Genomic DNA, 16,332 nt, shown 5'->3' with positions numbered 1-16,332 from the left:
GAATTGGGCAAAATAAGGAATCTGCTGTGTTTGGGGTTCATTGTGCAGGCTAGGTTGAAAACAGATATGTAATCAATGATTCCAACTTTTACAACCTAAAGAATTGGCCTGGTAGCCTGTTGGAATTTCTGGAAGGTCACTATGCAGGGTTCTGAGCAAAGCTCACAGAGTTCAAAACTGTAAGCATGCTGGGCCCAGGTTTCAGAAAGATCCCTGTACTTCTGTCAAGCTGTAAGCAAAGAGGTATAGTCTCAGTGCACTCCAATCTCTAGTAACCCATCTTCAGGCTATTACTCATAAAAGAATTAAATTCAATGAATTTCTTTGCTGTTTGTTCTTAGTTCTGTGAAAGAAAGGATGGGAACGGACTCCAGCCACTGGACTGCCTGGTGCATCCATTATTTTCATGGCCAGTACTGCTGTAGATGCCCGTCAGCAGTGTGGCACCAGACAAAAATATTTAAGGGGCACTTTCCTCTCTCCACTCCCACCCTCCTTCCTGGGTTGAAGACGCTGGAGGTCCTGAGCCCCCTCTTTCTCACGGAGTTAGATTTGCAGAGTGTGTCTCTGTCGCTCCGGTGATCTGCCCTGCCGCGTGAGATGGATTATGCAAAATCTATAACAAAGTAGAAGAGCAGAAGCCCTGCCCCTTGTGGATCGGGTGACCTAATTAGAGAGGCAGGAGCCATAAAAGTAAAAGTTAACTGATGATGTAAGGCAATGATCATCCCCCACCCTGGGAGCAGCCCCTCATCCTTCCATGGCTAGCTAAGACGTGCCAGGGGGCACACAGTCACAGAACTCTCCAGCATTTAGCCTATTCTAATAAGTGTCCTTTCCTGCTGCTCTGTCCCCTGGGTGGGTTTTGTGTACACAAGGACTGTATCTATTAACTGTTACTATCTTCCCTTGTCCATAGTTGGGATTTAACAAGTGTGGACCCTACAACAAAAAATAAGTGATGTTGGGCTGGAGGGATGGCTTAGTGGTTAAGGCACTTGCTTGCAAAGCCAAAAGACCCAGATTCAATACTCCAGGTCCCATGTAAGCCAGATGCACATGGCAGCACATTTGTCTGGAGTTTGTTTGCAGTGGCTGGAGGCCCTGGTGGGGCCCATTTTTTTTTCTCTCTCTCTCCCCCATTCTCTCTCTGTCTCTATTAAATAAATAAAAATAAAATCTTTTTTAAAAAATAAGTGATATAAGCCAGGCGTGGTGGCGCACGCCTTTAATCCCAGCACTCGGGAGGCAGAGGTAGGAGGATCGCCGTGAGTTTGAGGCCACCCTGAGACTACATAGTGAATTCCTGGTCAGCCTGGGCTAGAGTGAGACCCTACCTCGAAAAATCAAAAAATAAATAAAATAAGTGATATAAACAGGTGCTGAAGGGTAGGGAGACGAGGTTAGGAGACTAGAGTCCCTGTTGGAGATGCTGGGACTTGAGTTGAGCCTTAAGGGTGGGCAGGACCTAGACGATGGAAACAAATGGCGATGACCTAAACTGTTGAGAGGGAACTCTTTCTATGTGGCTGAAAAGGCAAGATCAAGGTCCCCAGCTGGGGGAAGGAAAGGTGAGCCCAGGGGGAGGAGGCAGAGCGCAGCTGCCACCGCGTTCCATATGGAATGTTCCATTTCGAGAGTAAATGGTGTCTCCCTCATGTGAAGAGAAGGGCTCCTCCCTGTTTTATCATTTGATGTTGATATCCTCCGTGCACGTGTAAACACAAATAGTTTACACATTCTAATGAACTATTACATCTGTTATACAGTAGGAAGGGTTGCCAGGAAACCAGTTGTCAAGCAAAGCTATATTTTGAAGAGTGGGAGGTGTATAATTATCTTTAAATACTTTCTCTAGACAGTAATTACCCCCACCCCAGCCCAGCTCCATGTGACTTTCCAGACCCGCTTTGAGAAGGAGCAGCCTCACAGAATGGTACCAGACCCATGTGACAGGCCTGACCTTAGAGCACCCCACATCTACCACCCCCAAATTTGGAAGAGAGAGCCTTGGTCAAGTTTCCCATATGAACCTGACAGTTCCGATCAGTTCCTATCCACTGCATTTAAAAAAAAAAAAATCAACCTTGATTACTTTGGACTCTTTATGGAAGTTATCAGTGACTTTTACAATGTGGTATTATAAATTTGAAACATAATCTTTACAAGGAAATTGTAAATTATTAAATCAGTGTGTCCTAAAAATTAATTTGTCTGGGAAAAAAGTCACTTTACCAGATTTCTCTAGAAGCTGAATAGTGTCCTGGCGAGACAGGACTGCTGAGTACCAAGCTCAGGCCATCCCTCACCACAACTGCCTGGAACTCATTGTCCCCTTCCCTCAACCTCTCTCCACCTTGATGTCTGGAAGTCTTCAATTATCCCCAAAGTGTATTTGGAAAAGGAATTACCTGGCAACATGGTTTCTCTTTTCTGCATAGTGGGCTTTCTTCAAGCAGTAACGGAATGTCCCAAAGGCAGGGACGGACAGGTCAGACCAGAACATCACCCACCTCGATCCCCCTTCCCTCCACCTTTCAGGCCCAATCTGGACTTCTTCCTGCAGTCAAGGCAGAATGCAGGTCTGAGCGTCCCTCGTTCTCCCAAGCTCAGCATAGACTCCAGCCAAGGCTCAGTGAACAGGCTCTTCTATAGAGACTAGGGAGAAAAATGACAGCATTGGAGACATGGGTGAAGCCAAGCCGGTGTGAGTGGAGGGACCCCTGGGGCCCCAAACTGCAAACTGGGGGCTGGAGAGATGGCTTAGCTGTTAAGGCTCTTGCCTGCGAAGCCTAAGGACCCCAGTTCAATCTCTCTCCAGATCCCACGTAAGCCACATGCACAAACGTGACACAAACACAAGGTCGCACATGCCCACTAGGTGGCGCAAGCATCTGGAGTTGGACTGCAGTGGCTGAGGCCTGGTGTGCCAATTCTCTATATATATATTAAAAAAAAAGAAAGGAAAGAAATGCAAGCTGGCCTTGGCCTATGGAACTGGAACGGGTGACATCAGAAGGCTCTCCCTTCTTCATCACCACCTCCCCCCAGGAGTAGAGGACTAAGGCTGGGGGCCCGATCACAGAACACACGCAGCCAGTCCCATGGCCATTTCAGGCATGTTTGCACATGATGCTACATGACCCCGCGGGCTAATCAAACCTTTCACATGGTGCTTTACAGAATAATCCCATGGAGAAAATGACTAAAATTTTCTTTTTATGGTTATCTCTAACCAGACGATGGCAGATATGGAGTCACGACAAAGATGGATTGTTTGTATTGGATTGTTATTCGCTTCCATTACCCTTAAGTGGAAGACCAGATTTTACATCCTAACACACACACACACACACACACACACACACACACACACACACAGCCTAAAGATTTTATTTGATGATTTCCCACTGCTGATTTTTTTTTTATTTTGCTGCAAGATGCATTGTGATACTTTTCATCCTATTCCCCTTTTCTGTGCCAGTCGTGACCCGTTAGATACCCACTCGTGGGTTGCAATACGTGGTTCAAATGTCTCTGCTGTGAGCATGCTTGTTTAGAGGACTGTCTGGCTAGACTAGGGAGGTGGAAACAGAGGTAGCGATATGGGAAAATGCGCTTATCCATGACTGTTGCATTAAGATTCGGCCCTAGTTTGGCTTTTCTGGGGCTCAGCGTTCCTATGCCTTGTCAGTCTGTCTGCATACACGCCCGGTCAGCTCGAGGCAAGTGCCCCTCCCTTCTCCTCACTCCCCAGAGCACCCTCCCCTGGCTCTTGGTTGGCAGAGGCTGCCACACTGTCAGATCGCTCCAGATTGGCAGCCCCTTCTGTGCCTTCCTCTCAGTCCGCTCTGCCTGTTCATTATCCTTCCCCGCCCCCGCCCCATCACTTCCTCTAGTCCAGACAGCCAAAACAGACTTCCTCATTCTACCTTAACCTAGAAGCTTATAGTGTGGCCGGATACGCAGAGTGTTTGGTTTTCTGATATCAAATCTGGCCATGGGGTTCTGCACGTGGCAGTCTCTGGTGAGGCTCTCTGCAGCCTCTCTCCCTCTACCTGCCCAGTGAAGTGCAGCAGCTATTGAACACGTTGTCTGTTGAGTGACTAACGTAGTTAAATGTAGTTCCTTAATGAATTGGATGAAACTGGAGACAAGCTGTGGACCTTTCTACCCCAGAATCATAAAATGGGAGAGTTGCTTTGGGATCATCCAGCTTAATGGCACTCAATCATCGTTACATATTATAACCAGCCGGGGAACTTTAAAAGGTGCCCGTGATATCTTTTCGAGTATTTAAATGCATTCAGCCCCCAGAAACTAGGATGGCCAGATCAGTGATAGGTGAAAAGCCACCAGGCGTGCTTCTCCCTGGCAGAACCCTGCATCTCCCAGCCAATCCCATGCTTCTCCTTTTCTGCCCACTTTCCAGCCGCTACTGGCGCAGGTGGAACCGCTTCTGCAGAAGAAAGTGCCGTGCCGCGGTCAAGTCCAATGTCTTCTACTGGCTTGTGATCTTTCTCGTGTTCCTCAATACGCTCACCATTGCCTCCGAACATTACAACCAGCCCCACTGGCTCACAGAAGTGCAAGGTGAGCAGCCCACTCCCCGTCCCCAGCGTGGTCCCGTCCCCTCTTGCTAACTCAGCCTTGGGTCCCCAGGAGGGACTCACCGCTCACGGAAGGTTAACGGTCCAGTAGCTGGAAACTGTTCCTCTCTGCTGGTTCCGTGCTAGAACCTCCACGGGGAAGCTTTCAGGCCCCACAGTAAAGTGAAGAGTCTTGTTACAAACAGACAGGAATCCCCTGCTATGGCCCCAACCATCTGTCTGCCTCCACACTTACTACTGGGGCCCACTGTCAAGGACGTGATAGCTTGTCTGGCTTTCTCAGATCTTTGACTACCAACTCCCAGAAGGGATTTTTCTATTCCTTAGGCTTTACTTAATAGGTGGTATTACCAGGTGGTCTATCTCAGACCACAAGAAGATGCAGGCAGAAAGTGACCTCTCCAGACACAGAGAACTAGTCGGAGAGAGTTAGCAGGGACTTGTCACCTTGCCTGGACCCCCTAGGAGAATATCAATAACCTATCAAAGGGGTCAAAGAAATGTGGCATGGGTTCTGAGGGCTTCTGGGAGGGAAGACCAGATGCAGATAGCCTGGCCCCGACTTGGCCATTGGCTTAGGCAACTCAATCTTCTGAACATCCTGTTTTATCTCAAAAACATTGGGTTTAATACTAACCGTGTGAAACCTCACAGAGCTGCTGTATAGAGTGAGGCATGGTAGATGAGATGTTGACGGCTCTCATGACGATCGTTATGGGATGCCCCTTCCTCTTGGTTTACCCCAGGGGTGCTTTCAGGAGTGGCTGGGAGAGGTCCTGGGGTGAAGGGGGGAGGAAGAGAAGGAAGAGAGGTGGGATCTTTTTGTCCAGCCATGACAGTGACTGTGCTCTCCTCTCTCCTCTTTGCCTCTGCTCGGCCCCCTGCTTGGGTCCCACCTGCTCCTGCACCTACCAGACACGGCCAATAAGGCACTGCTGGCCCTCTTCACTGCGGAGATGCTTTTGAAGATGTACAGCCTGGGCCTGCAGGCCTATTTCGTGTCCCTCTTCAACCGCTTTGACTGCTTCATCGTGTGTGGGGGCATCCTGGAGACCATCCTGGTAGAGACCAAGATCATGTCTCCCCTGGGCATCTCGGTGCTGAGATGTGTGCGGCTGCTCCGGATCTTTAAGATCACCAGGTGTGTGGGCCCTCTTTTCCTTTTTGGGGGATGGACTTGGGAGAAGTCTTCTGGAAGGCCAAGAAGGATGGGCCTGGGTAGGATGCAAGGTGCTATTTCGAGAAGTTTCTAACCTCTGCTCGTACACAGCACAAAGGGAAGCTGTGATTCGTTTAGGCGGCATGCTACTCAGAAATGCTTCTGCCCGCTAACCCTTGTCATTTGACTCACTGGTACTTACTCAGCCATGTAAGCAAGTCCAGAGGTAGGCAGCTGGAATGGTTTCTTAAAACCATCACAGAAATCTAGCCTTTGCTTGATCAGCCCCTGTGTTGATTCTACCTCAAAGTCACAGATCGCTTCTGGAGGTTGAGAAATTGTCAATTCAAGGCAAGTAGAAAAAAGTGGCTTAGTCAACCTTTTTCCTCCCCCAAAGTCAGATAAATACACCTATTAGTAAGGATACTATTTAAGAAAAAAAAAAATAATAGTATTAAGTGTTTTGGAGAAAACAGAAAGTGGAACCCTTGTCCACTGTGGTTGTAATTGTGACTTAATTTTCCCGTTGCTGTGACAAAACACCTGACAAGGACAGCTTATGGAAGGCTTTATGTCGGGTCACAGTTTAAGAAGGATACAGTTCACCGTGGCGGGGAAGGCAGGGCTGTGGCAGTGTGAGGCAGCCGGTCATATAGCTTCAACAGTCAGGAAGCAGGGAGAGAGACGCGTGCTGGTGTTTACTTTATTTTCTCCTGACCACCCTGTGAACTGGAGGGCTGACAGGCTAAGCTTGCCCTGAGCTAGAACCTAAAGGATTTTTGCACGCTTGTTTGTTAGAGAGTTGCTGATTCCACTTGCTTCTGCTGGGGGCCTGGTAAATGCTATCTTTTTAACTTGGGATTTTCACTGCCTCTTAAATAATTCTCAAAAGAAAGTTCCCTGTGTTAGCAGTTTTGCATTTTAGGTGCCTATAGAAAAGAGATTTTACTGCCAGTTGGTATTATAGTATCTTGAAGAAATTGACCATTTATTCTCTTAATCAGTAATTATTTTTTCTTCTGGAAGTGAAAACAATACCAAGGAACCACTTTTTAAAATCTGTCTTGACCGGGAAGTTTCCTATAGCCCCTCTCTGTACAAGAAGGACTGATGGTATTTTCAGATTTTGAAATATCTATAAGCAAAAATAATTCCATTACCTAATAGGAAGTTACATCTTTTCAAGTCTCCAAGTGTCTTGAAATCTATACATTTGAAACGTACAATCTGAAATGTAGTAAGGAAAATACAAGACAGGCTATGCATGCAGAGTACTGACTGCTAGGGAATCCCATGCTGCCTGCAAACCTGACTCCAACCCCAGACTTGTAAGTTCAGAACATTTCAGTAACTAGTAAGTTTCCAGAGTATGTGCTGGGAACAGACACTGTGGACAGTCTCAATGGAGTGTTGAGAAGGGTCACCTATATATGGTCCTTCCATTATACAAGTACATTTCTGCCTTTCAAATCCTCTTGAAGAATATTTCAGGAGGTCATGTCGCTATTTACATACTGAAGCACTTTTGTGCTCGAGTTTGAAGAAGTGATCATGACTCTTGAACCTGGAAGAACTCACTAAGGAAGTCATAAAAAGGCCTACCTCTCCTTGGCAGAAAGAATGTAAGAGCCAAAGGCAGGGTAGGACTCCTTACAACATTCTCCTCCATCATGTCCTCTCCTCTAGTCTAAACTGTTTCCCTAGCTTTCTTTAGTGCCCTTACTCGCTGGCAGCAGGAACTTGATCCAGTCAGATGCCTCGGGGGCACCATAGTTAAAGGGGAAAACAGTGATCTGGGTGAATGGGGACAGGTAGTCAGGAACACATACTGGCATGATGGTGCAGAGAACAGGAGAATGAAAAAGAAACGTTGGGACTGGACAGATGGCTTAGCAGTTAAGGTGCTTACCTGCAAAGCCAAAGGACCAAGATCCTAATCCCTAGGACCCACGCAAGCCAGATGCACAAGGTGGTGCATGCATCTGGAGTTCGTTTGCAGTGGTTGGAGCTGGTGCGCTTATATTCTCTCCCCTCTCTCTGTCACTCTCTCTCTCCCTCTCCCTCATAAATAAATAAATAATACTTTTAAAACACATTGATGCCCAGAGTGGTGGGGCAGAGGGCCATGGGAGCACCAGTGTGGTTTTGAGCCACCAGCACTGGGCTTATACTCTGTATCTGGGATACGTGCCTTGTTCTGACCAGAGGAGCGTGGCTACCCCAGGTTCTCCACAAGGTCTGTGGCCAGTGACATAAGTCTTTGTTTTCCAAAGCTCTTTTATTGTTTTTCATGTGTGAATGCATGTATGTTATTTTTTTTAATTAGTTAGGATCAAAACCTCCCTGGATGACTGGTATGCTATTAATCCTTCTGGCCTACCACCAGCTATCATCCTAGAAAGAGAATGGTTCTGGGGCAAGTCAGCTGTAGACCAAGGTTCAGCAGTAACATCTTTGGGCATTAGCACTGGGAGAGTTTGCAAGCAAGAAAAGCTAAATGGCCTCTCCTGTTACCCTTCACTCCAAAACCGCCATCAGGACGCCTCCGGGTGTGACAGTATTAGCCACAGTGAAGCCCCCACCTGGGTCCCACTCTCAGCTGCAGCATGCAGCCTCAGACATCAGCTCTCCTTGAAACCTGCTAGCGTTCTTGACACAGCAGGGTCCTGGCCATGCCTCTCAGTTCCCCAGAGTGTGTTCCTCCGTGTAGCCATCTGTTCCAAGGCATACTCATCATGCCAAAGCCACTTGCTCCAGCTCAGCTCTTTAGCTCCTAAGGTACAGGTGTCAGGCCAGCCTCGGGCACAACTCCACTTTGCCCCTTGAAGGGAAGTAAAATTCAATTGAAAACAAACTATAAATAGCATGGCGAGCCCCCCTCCGCCCCCCCCCCCCGCCCACCGCCAACCCTTGTCTTGACATTATCTAAGCCCATGACCATGCAAAATGCCACAGACGGTGGCCTAGTGCTATGGACTTGGCCACCACAGTCAGCTCCTCATCAGAGTCTGGCCCATGCCTTTCAACCTAGTGCCATTAAGATTTTGAGCCAGGGCTGGAGAGATGGCTTGGTGGTTAAGGCATTTGCCTGTGAAGCCAAAGATCCAGGTTTGATTCCCCAGGACCCATGTAAGCCAGATGCACAAGGTGGTGCAGAGGCTGAAGGTCTTGGCGTGTCCATCCTCTCTCTCTGTATTATTCTCCCTCACTATCTCCCTCTCTCTCTCCCTCTCTCTCTCTCTCAAATAAAATGAAAAAGCAAAGATTTTGAGCCAACGGTATGAGAGCTCTTCTGCATGGGGTTACATGTGCACATTGTTCTCCTCAAAGTGTACCCTAAGGGCTTCAAAGCCGTGGCCACCTCATTTACCGTAGGGCAAACCTGATGTATGGCCTGGCAATGGAACAGGTGGGAGTCTCAGAAATTCCCCATCCACGGATGTAAGGGACACGATGGCAATGGAAATACCATGGAAAATACACAGGTAGCCCCACCACAGAATTTGGCTGACCCTCTGTTCGGCTCAGGTGCGTGCATAAGCGGTCCCCCTATCCCTATGCTTGCTCCCACCCCACAACATGCATGCATGCATCATGTATGTGTGCATGCATGCATGTATATCGGGCCACAGGGCACACCGATTGTCCCGTGTAAACATGTTACATTATAGTAAAATTCAGTCATTCATCCACTCAACAAAATCGTGGTCACCTTCTGTGGGGCAAGCACTTCTCAGAGGACTAGGGATGCAAATAACACGTGTGACTTCCCTCCCCCATGGACTTCATGAAAACAGACTCTGAGCAAAGATAAATAAATAAATAAATGTTTATCTGAAGGTGAAATTGGAAAATTTTTAACAAAGTAGAACAGGAGCTGAAGTGGAGGTCAGGAAAGTTTACTCTGTGTAGGACCTAAAGGTACCACATGCCACTTTCTTTTTAAATATATATATATATATTAAATATATATTAAATATATATATATATAATTTATTTATTGAAGAGAGAGAAAGAGACAGAGAGAGGGAGAGGGAATGGGCGTGCCAGGGACTCCAGCCACTGCAAACCCGAACTCCAGATGCATATGCCCCCTTGTGCATCTGGCTAACGTGGGTCCTGGGGAATCGAACCAGGGTCCTTTGGCTTTGCAGACAAACGCCTTGACCACCAAGCCATCTCTCCAGCCCCACATGCCACTTCCTGTTAGAGACCCACATGGGTCAGTGGAATAAACAGCAAGGGCCCATCCAGCAGGGTGTCTGGAAGTGGTGGAAGTAGTCAAGTTCGCATAACTGGAGCGAAGGAAGGGAGGAAAGCACGGGAGCCAGGAGGCAGTGGCTGAGGAGGGCCAGACCCCAGTGGGCTCACCGCCCCTCCTGAGGAACTGGGCTTTTCTGCCAAGTAGGAAAGAAAGCGGTTGAAGGCTGAAGTGCTGTGATGGCTCATATTGTACGGGGACCCTCTTCCTGCTTTGGTGTGAAAAAATTGTTATGGGGAGTCAGAATCAAGGCAGGCAAGCCGGTTCCAGAAATCCAAATGAGAGAGACCGGTGGCCAGGGCTAGGTGATGGGGACAAGGGGAGGTGGCCAGAGTCAGGATTTGTTTTGAAGATAGATCTCTGGGATTTCTTGCCATGGGGTAAGGGACAATGAAGGCTGCTCCCTGCTGTTGTCATTTCCTGATGTGGGGCAGAGGACACACAGGAGATCCTATACTCTTGTGGAGAGCCATCATCTCCTTGCTCCAGGGACCCAAAACTTTCCAAGGATAGCCCTTTGGGTGGGGGGGGGGGAACCAGGGCATCATGGGGAGCACTGGAGACATTCTCTTTTAACTAGCATTTGTCCATGGCCAACCCTCTTGACCATAAGCCTGCCACTGTCTCCTCCAGTGTTCACCATCTACCATCTTCATGTCTAGGGGAGCTCCCAGTGACTGTGACCTGTCACACGCTTCTCTTCCCTGGTGTTTGAGGGACCCTGGATCAAATATGTCTTCTGCCTCACCCTTACTCACTGCCTCCTTATCTATTCTACTCTGCCAGACTTCCTCCTCATACCGTCTGGCTCTCTGGAATCCAGGGCTTCCTTATCTGGCTCCCTCGAGGGGCCCCGTGGCTGTCAGATATAGCTGAGCCTTGGTTCTTGCCTGCTGTATTCTCGTGTCTGGCTACCTCATGGAAAGTAAGACTCTGACCTACATGGACACTGTGACTTTTCAAGATGATCCCATGACAGTCAAACACACAGAAGATCTCACAGGAAGCCTGTGAACTCAATCCACATGCAGATGTTCTTGTTATCAAAATGCTTTAAAGTTACTGGTTCCAAAAGAGCTGCTCATTGACAAATAGTGCACTGATTACATGTGAACCACCCAAGCCCCAGCACCACAGAGGGTGATTTCAGGATCCCAGTAGGACCTGAGAAAAGGCATTTAGGATACCATAAACTACCTCCTGGCAGGTTTGGGGGAGCACCCTTCAGTGTAATCAGGGAAGGGGTTCCAACTCCCAAGATTGGTCTTACTTCTTGCTTTAAGCAGATCACTGCCTCCTCTCCCCTACAGGGGCTCTAGGCAGCCTGACACGCAGGCAGGGTGTTCAGAATGGCCCAGTCCTAGTGTATGAGCACTGGCCCCAAGGTGCTGTGAGACTGAGAAAAGAAGCAGATTAGGGTTACACACGGCACCACTTATTACAGGACTTACTGATGGAAGGGTGGTCCTGATGGCACCAGACTAATGGATCTTGCAGTTTGGGTCAGAAAGAACGTGTTCATGGGTTAGAACATAAGTTACTTCATCCCAGCTGTAATGGACCTGGTTCACCTTAAGATAATATCAGAGTCAGGTGTATCCCCCAAAACCAGGGTCCTATTGGAAAACCTCACATACTACTCTAACCGTTTGATCTATTTATGGTTTGCTGTGACATGAAGCAAGACAAACCAGCAAGGCCTCCTCTGAGCTGTGGTCACGTCAAAGTATTTATTAGAGAATAAATATTGATGGGGAAACCTCCAAAACTCAGTGGCTATTTTGGCGCAAGATTGTCTTGAATGAAAAACATCGGAAAGCATTTAGAAAGCAGTTACAGATAAATGTATACAAGTATTCTGCAAATGGAGGCTGGCAGGTAGGAAAGCTGGAGTTCATGAAAGAGAGGACCCTACAGGCCCTAGATTGGGAAGGAGCTCATATTTCCTCATATTTCCATCCAAACTCTTTGTCCACCTGTGTCTGTCACTTGGACCTCCCTCTGAAGAGACAGGACCCCTCAGCAGCAAGCACAGTTCCTTGAAGGGATTGGGAATGGCGGGGTGGGGGGGGGCGGTATGAGAAACACATTCTGGAAGAATAGCAGGCCAGAGGTACAGCTGTGGGGAAAGGAGCTTTTTCTGTTCTTTTTTTTTTTTAATTTTTTATTTATTTATTTGAGAGCGACAGACACAGAGAGAAAGACAGATAGAGGGAGAGAGAGAGAATGGGCGCGCCAGGGCTTCCAGCCTCTGCAAACGAACTCCAGACGCGTGCGCCCCCTTGTGCACCTGGCTAACGTGGGACCTGGGGAACCGAGCCTCGAACCGGGGTCCTTAGGCTTCACAGGCAAGCGCTTAACCACTAAGCCATCTCTCCAGCCCTTTTTCTGTTCTTGAATATGCTTCCCTCCACACTAGGCGATGTGCCTTTTGCTACAATGCATTTCATGATCCTGAACTGCCCTTCACACAGGAACCCAAGCCACATCCAATAGCCAGTAATAGATTCCCTTTTTGAGAAAAAAAAAAGGGGGGGAGGGGTTCCCCTGAGCCTCTGTTTATAAGGCAGAGGCTCGGTGACCATAGGGCACAGGGCTCTCTTTTACAAGGATCCCTCTAAAGCCTATCGTTGCTCATGGTGGGGCTCCCCACCCAACTCCTAGAGGACTCTTGCTTGGAGCTGTCCCCAGCAGTATGATGGGTTTATTGTAATCCACGATAGTCAGAATCCTATGGGATGCTCATTAAAAATAAAGATATCTGGGCCCCAACTTCACCAGGCAGTACCCCCTTTTCTTTCCAGAGCTGGCCTGATTCCTGCCTCCCTGAGACAGCTGCTGCTTGAATGCACTCAGATAGACATTACTGGTGGGGGAAGGGACTTCTTTTCCCTGTTACAGACCAAGAGTGTTAACAATAATTATAAACTTTTATCAACTGTGCACTTTTTTTTTTTGGAACGGAGGGAGGGACTTATCTTCCCACTAACCTAACAAAGTACACACTCCTGTTATCTCTATTTCTTTCCAGACAGAGAGGCAGGAAAAAAGGGAAGCTAAGTGACTTTTCCAAGGGCCTATGAGCAGCCAGCATCTGGCAGAGCTGGTGGGAACTCCTGGCCCCCTGAGCCTCCTCTCTTCATTGTTGCCCATTTCTGATCCTGGGGCCTGAATTTACAGCTCCACACACTGATTGTGAGTCCAGTTCACACCACCACCCCACCCCTAACCCCCAGGAAAGGGAGAAGGCAGGGAGCGGAGCCTTGACTTACACTCAGCAGGGGCGCGTTGCGAGAGGGCTGATGGAAGGGGAGGGGCCAGGGAGAGGCAGCTGACCCCCCTGTGTGTCCCCAGGTACTGGAACTCCCTGAGCAACCTGGTGGCGTCCTTGCTGAACTCCGTGCGCTCCATCGCCTCCCTGCTGCTGCTCCTTTTCCTCTTCATCATCATCTTCTCCCTGCTGGGCATGCAGCTCTTCGGAGGGAAGTTCAACTTTGATGAGATGCAGACCCGCAGGAGTACCTTCGATAACTTCCCGCAGTCGCTCCTCACTGTCTTCCAGGTATGGACTCTTCTCTGCCGGGATTCTGGCCGGCGGGGCGGGGGGGGGGGGGCGGGATGGGTAGTTCAGTGGTCAAGGGGCTGGGACAAGAAGGAGCCTTGAAAAGTTGGTGAGAGAGGATCATCTTTCCACGGGGCACAAGGCCAGCCTAGATTTAGCACTGAAGGGTATACGTCCTGGGAATGTTGAGCTCTTCCTATACTTTCTTGTACCCAATCCCCAACCCCTTGGAACTCCAGAGATGGGTTGACTATTGATTAAAAAAAAAAAAAAAAAAAAACCAGTCTGGAGCCGGGCGTGATGGTGCACGCCTTTAATCCCAGCACTCGGGAGGCAGAGGTAGGAGGATCGCCATGAGTTCGAGGCCACCCTGAAGTCATATAGTCATATATGAATTCCAGGTCAACTTGGACTAAAGTGAGACCCTACCTTGAAAACCAAACACACAAACAAAACAAACAAACAAAAATGTCTGAGTGGTTTGAAAAGATTTGCTTGCCCATGGCACACTTGAGCCAGGTAAACTGTATGAATGCCCAAAACAGACAGGAAGAAAAGCTCTTGTTGGGAGATTGTTTTCCCTCCCCACCGTCCTTGCCTCTGGGAAGTGATATGACTGGCTGGGCTTTCATGGATATTTTGGCTTGCAGCAAAGCAAGAATAGCACTTAATTTAAGTTTAAAAGTAGACTTGTTTATAGATAAGGCTGAATGATAGGTGGATGTTTCTAAAAATCTTAATGATAGTATCAACTGACCGATGTTTGGTACAAATGGTCGCAGCCCGTCACTGTCTCTAGGAATGCTTTCCCAGCTGTAAAGGGCCCTGACATCTGTGCCCAGGGAGCTAATGGTGGTCATCTTTTATACTGTGTGTGGAAAGTGGGGCATATGTTGACCACAGAGCCTTGTCAGTCCCTCTTAATAGTATTTCTCAGTAGCCAAACCCTGTGTCTATAGATAAGAGCAAACTTGTCCAGGCTGATAACCCCTGAAGAGAATCAGGGAATAGGTAGAGGGAGAACGATGGAAAGGTTATTTGGGACATTAGGCTTAACACAGTGGGGCAGGGCAGGGGAGTCTGGACGTTTGCTGTTGGTCTAACGCTGTGTCCCTTATTGGTGGGAATGTGTCATTCAGATCCTGACCGGGGAGGACTGGAATTCGGTGATGTATGATGGGATCATGGCTTATGGCGGCCCCTCTTTTCCAGGGATGTTAGTCTGTATTTACTTCATCATCCTCTTCATCTGTGGAAATTGTATCCTTTACTGCTGCCCACCCCCTCAGTCCACAGCACAGTAGGTGTTTCCCTGCGGGCCCTGGCTGGGGCTCAGCTGTGGCTGCCTATCCACTGGGCCCCAGGCGGGCCAGGCAAGACTGCTCTTGGGAGGAAGTGTGGCTTAGCCTAGAACCACATTAGCCAGGGGGTCTGAGCGTGTTGTGCAGCTGGGACAGAGAAGACAGTCATGATGTGTCCCTGAACACTTTCGTGCTGCGGTATCGCCCTTCTCTAAGAAGTACGCTCTGTTCGTAATATAGGTGTCTGGCTCTGTTCGTAATATAGGTGTCTGAAGCCCCCCACCCCCGGGGAATTTTGGCCTGTGAAGCCGCTCATAAACCAGGGTGCGGTCGTGTCTGGAGATGGGCACCCTAGCCCCTCTGGAGCTCAGATCTCCTTGTGCGTTGATCAGCCCCCTCCTTCTGAAGCTGGTGTTGAGGGTATAGTTACAGGCTAAGCTGGACAGATCCCAAGCAAACCTGGCATCCCCTCCCTGATCCAATTCAAGAGCAGATCCCTGGGGCCTCGAGTTCTAGAACCTTCTTCTCAACCCTTGATAGAGTGAGCCCAGAGGCTAATGACAACATGACCTAAGACTTGAGTGAGTGAGATCTCAGTTTTAGATACTTCCGAAAAAAAAAAAAAAAAGAGAGAGCGAGAGAGAGAGCGAGAGAGAGAGCCCTGGCAGCTGGGGTGTGCACATGAGTACCTAAGTTCAGGGGCTCAGCTGCTCCCGGGCATCCCTTCCTCTCCACCCTGGGCATGAAATTCCACCAGTTGGGCCAGGATTGAATGTGAATTTGTGAGACTGGGCACTCAGCTGCTCCCTCCCCCCTGCCCCCCAGACCCCAGGCATCAAAGTGCCAACATGTGGGGATAAGCAAATGAGTTTATGAGTTCTGGCACTCAGCTCCTCCTTAAGCATTTCTTCCTTCCCCTCTCTGGGCAGCCAATGTGTTTACTGTAGAGCCAGGAACTCATGCGTGAGTTGAAAAACAGCTGCCACCAGACTGAGGTCGCAGCAGCTACCTCATACAGGAAGCAACGCTAAGTATGTCCAAGGCGAGACTCTGAGCCCCGCAGAGCAGAGCAAAGACAGGTGAACGCAAACAAACCAACCACAATCAGCATTCCAATCACTCGCCTTACACAGCTGTGCGGAAAACCATGGCCAGCCCACTATGTTCCGATGAATAAGTCTCAACACAAACAGGTAACATAAAAAGCCAAACCAAGCCGGGCGTGGTGGCGCACGCCTTTAATCCCAGCACTCAGGAGGCAGAGGTAGGAGGATCACCATGAGTTCGAGGCCACCCTGAGACTACATAGTGAATTCCAGGTCAGCCTGGACTAGAGTGAAACTCGACCTCAAAACAAAACAAAACAAAGCCAAATCAATATGTCTCCCTCAAGAACTGCCAATATCGCAATAGACAATATCCTTGAGAGCTACTTAGAG

The 16,332-nt window shown here is 48.7% G+C and overlaps 1 protein-coding gene across 6 annotated transcripts in view; it reads left to right on the top strand.

Moving 5' to 3' along the window:
• Cacna1c (calcium voltage-gated channel subunit alpha1 C) overlaps positions 1-16,332 on the top strand; it is a 669,544-nt gene that overhangs the window by 532,804 nt on the left and 120,408 nt on the right. For all 6 annotated transcript variants that reach the window (XM_045137293.1, XM_045137289.1, XM_045137291.1 and 3 more), the window contains 4 exons: positions 4,433-4,593; positions 5,526-5,751; positions 13,385-13,592; positions 14,732-14,852. In XM_045137293.1, coding sequence (XP_044993228.1) covers positions 4,433-4,593; positions 5,526-5,751; positions 13,385-13,592; positions 14,732-14,852 — 716 coding nt within the window. The remainder of the gene's footprint in view (positions 1-4,432; positions 4,594-5,525; positions 5,752-13,384; positions 13,593-14,731; positions 14,853-16,332) is intronic.

Source organism: Jaculus jaculus, chromosome 18 (genome assembly GCF_020740685.1).
Source record: "Jaculus jaculus isolate mJacJac1 chromosome 18, mJacJac1.mat.Y.cur, whole genome shotgun sequence".
NCBI classification, from domain to species: Eukaryota; Metazoa; Chordata; class Mammalia; order Rodentia; family Dipodidae; genus Jaculus; species Jaculus jaculus.
The sequence above is the reverse complement of the archived record's forward strand: the minus strand, read 5'-3'. Positions and strand labels throughout refer to the sequence as shown.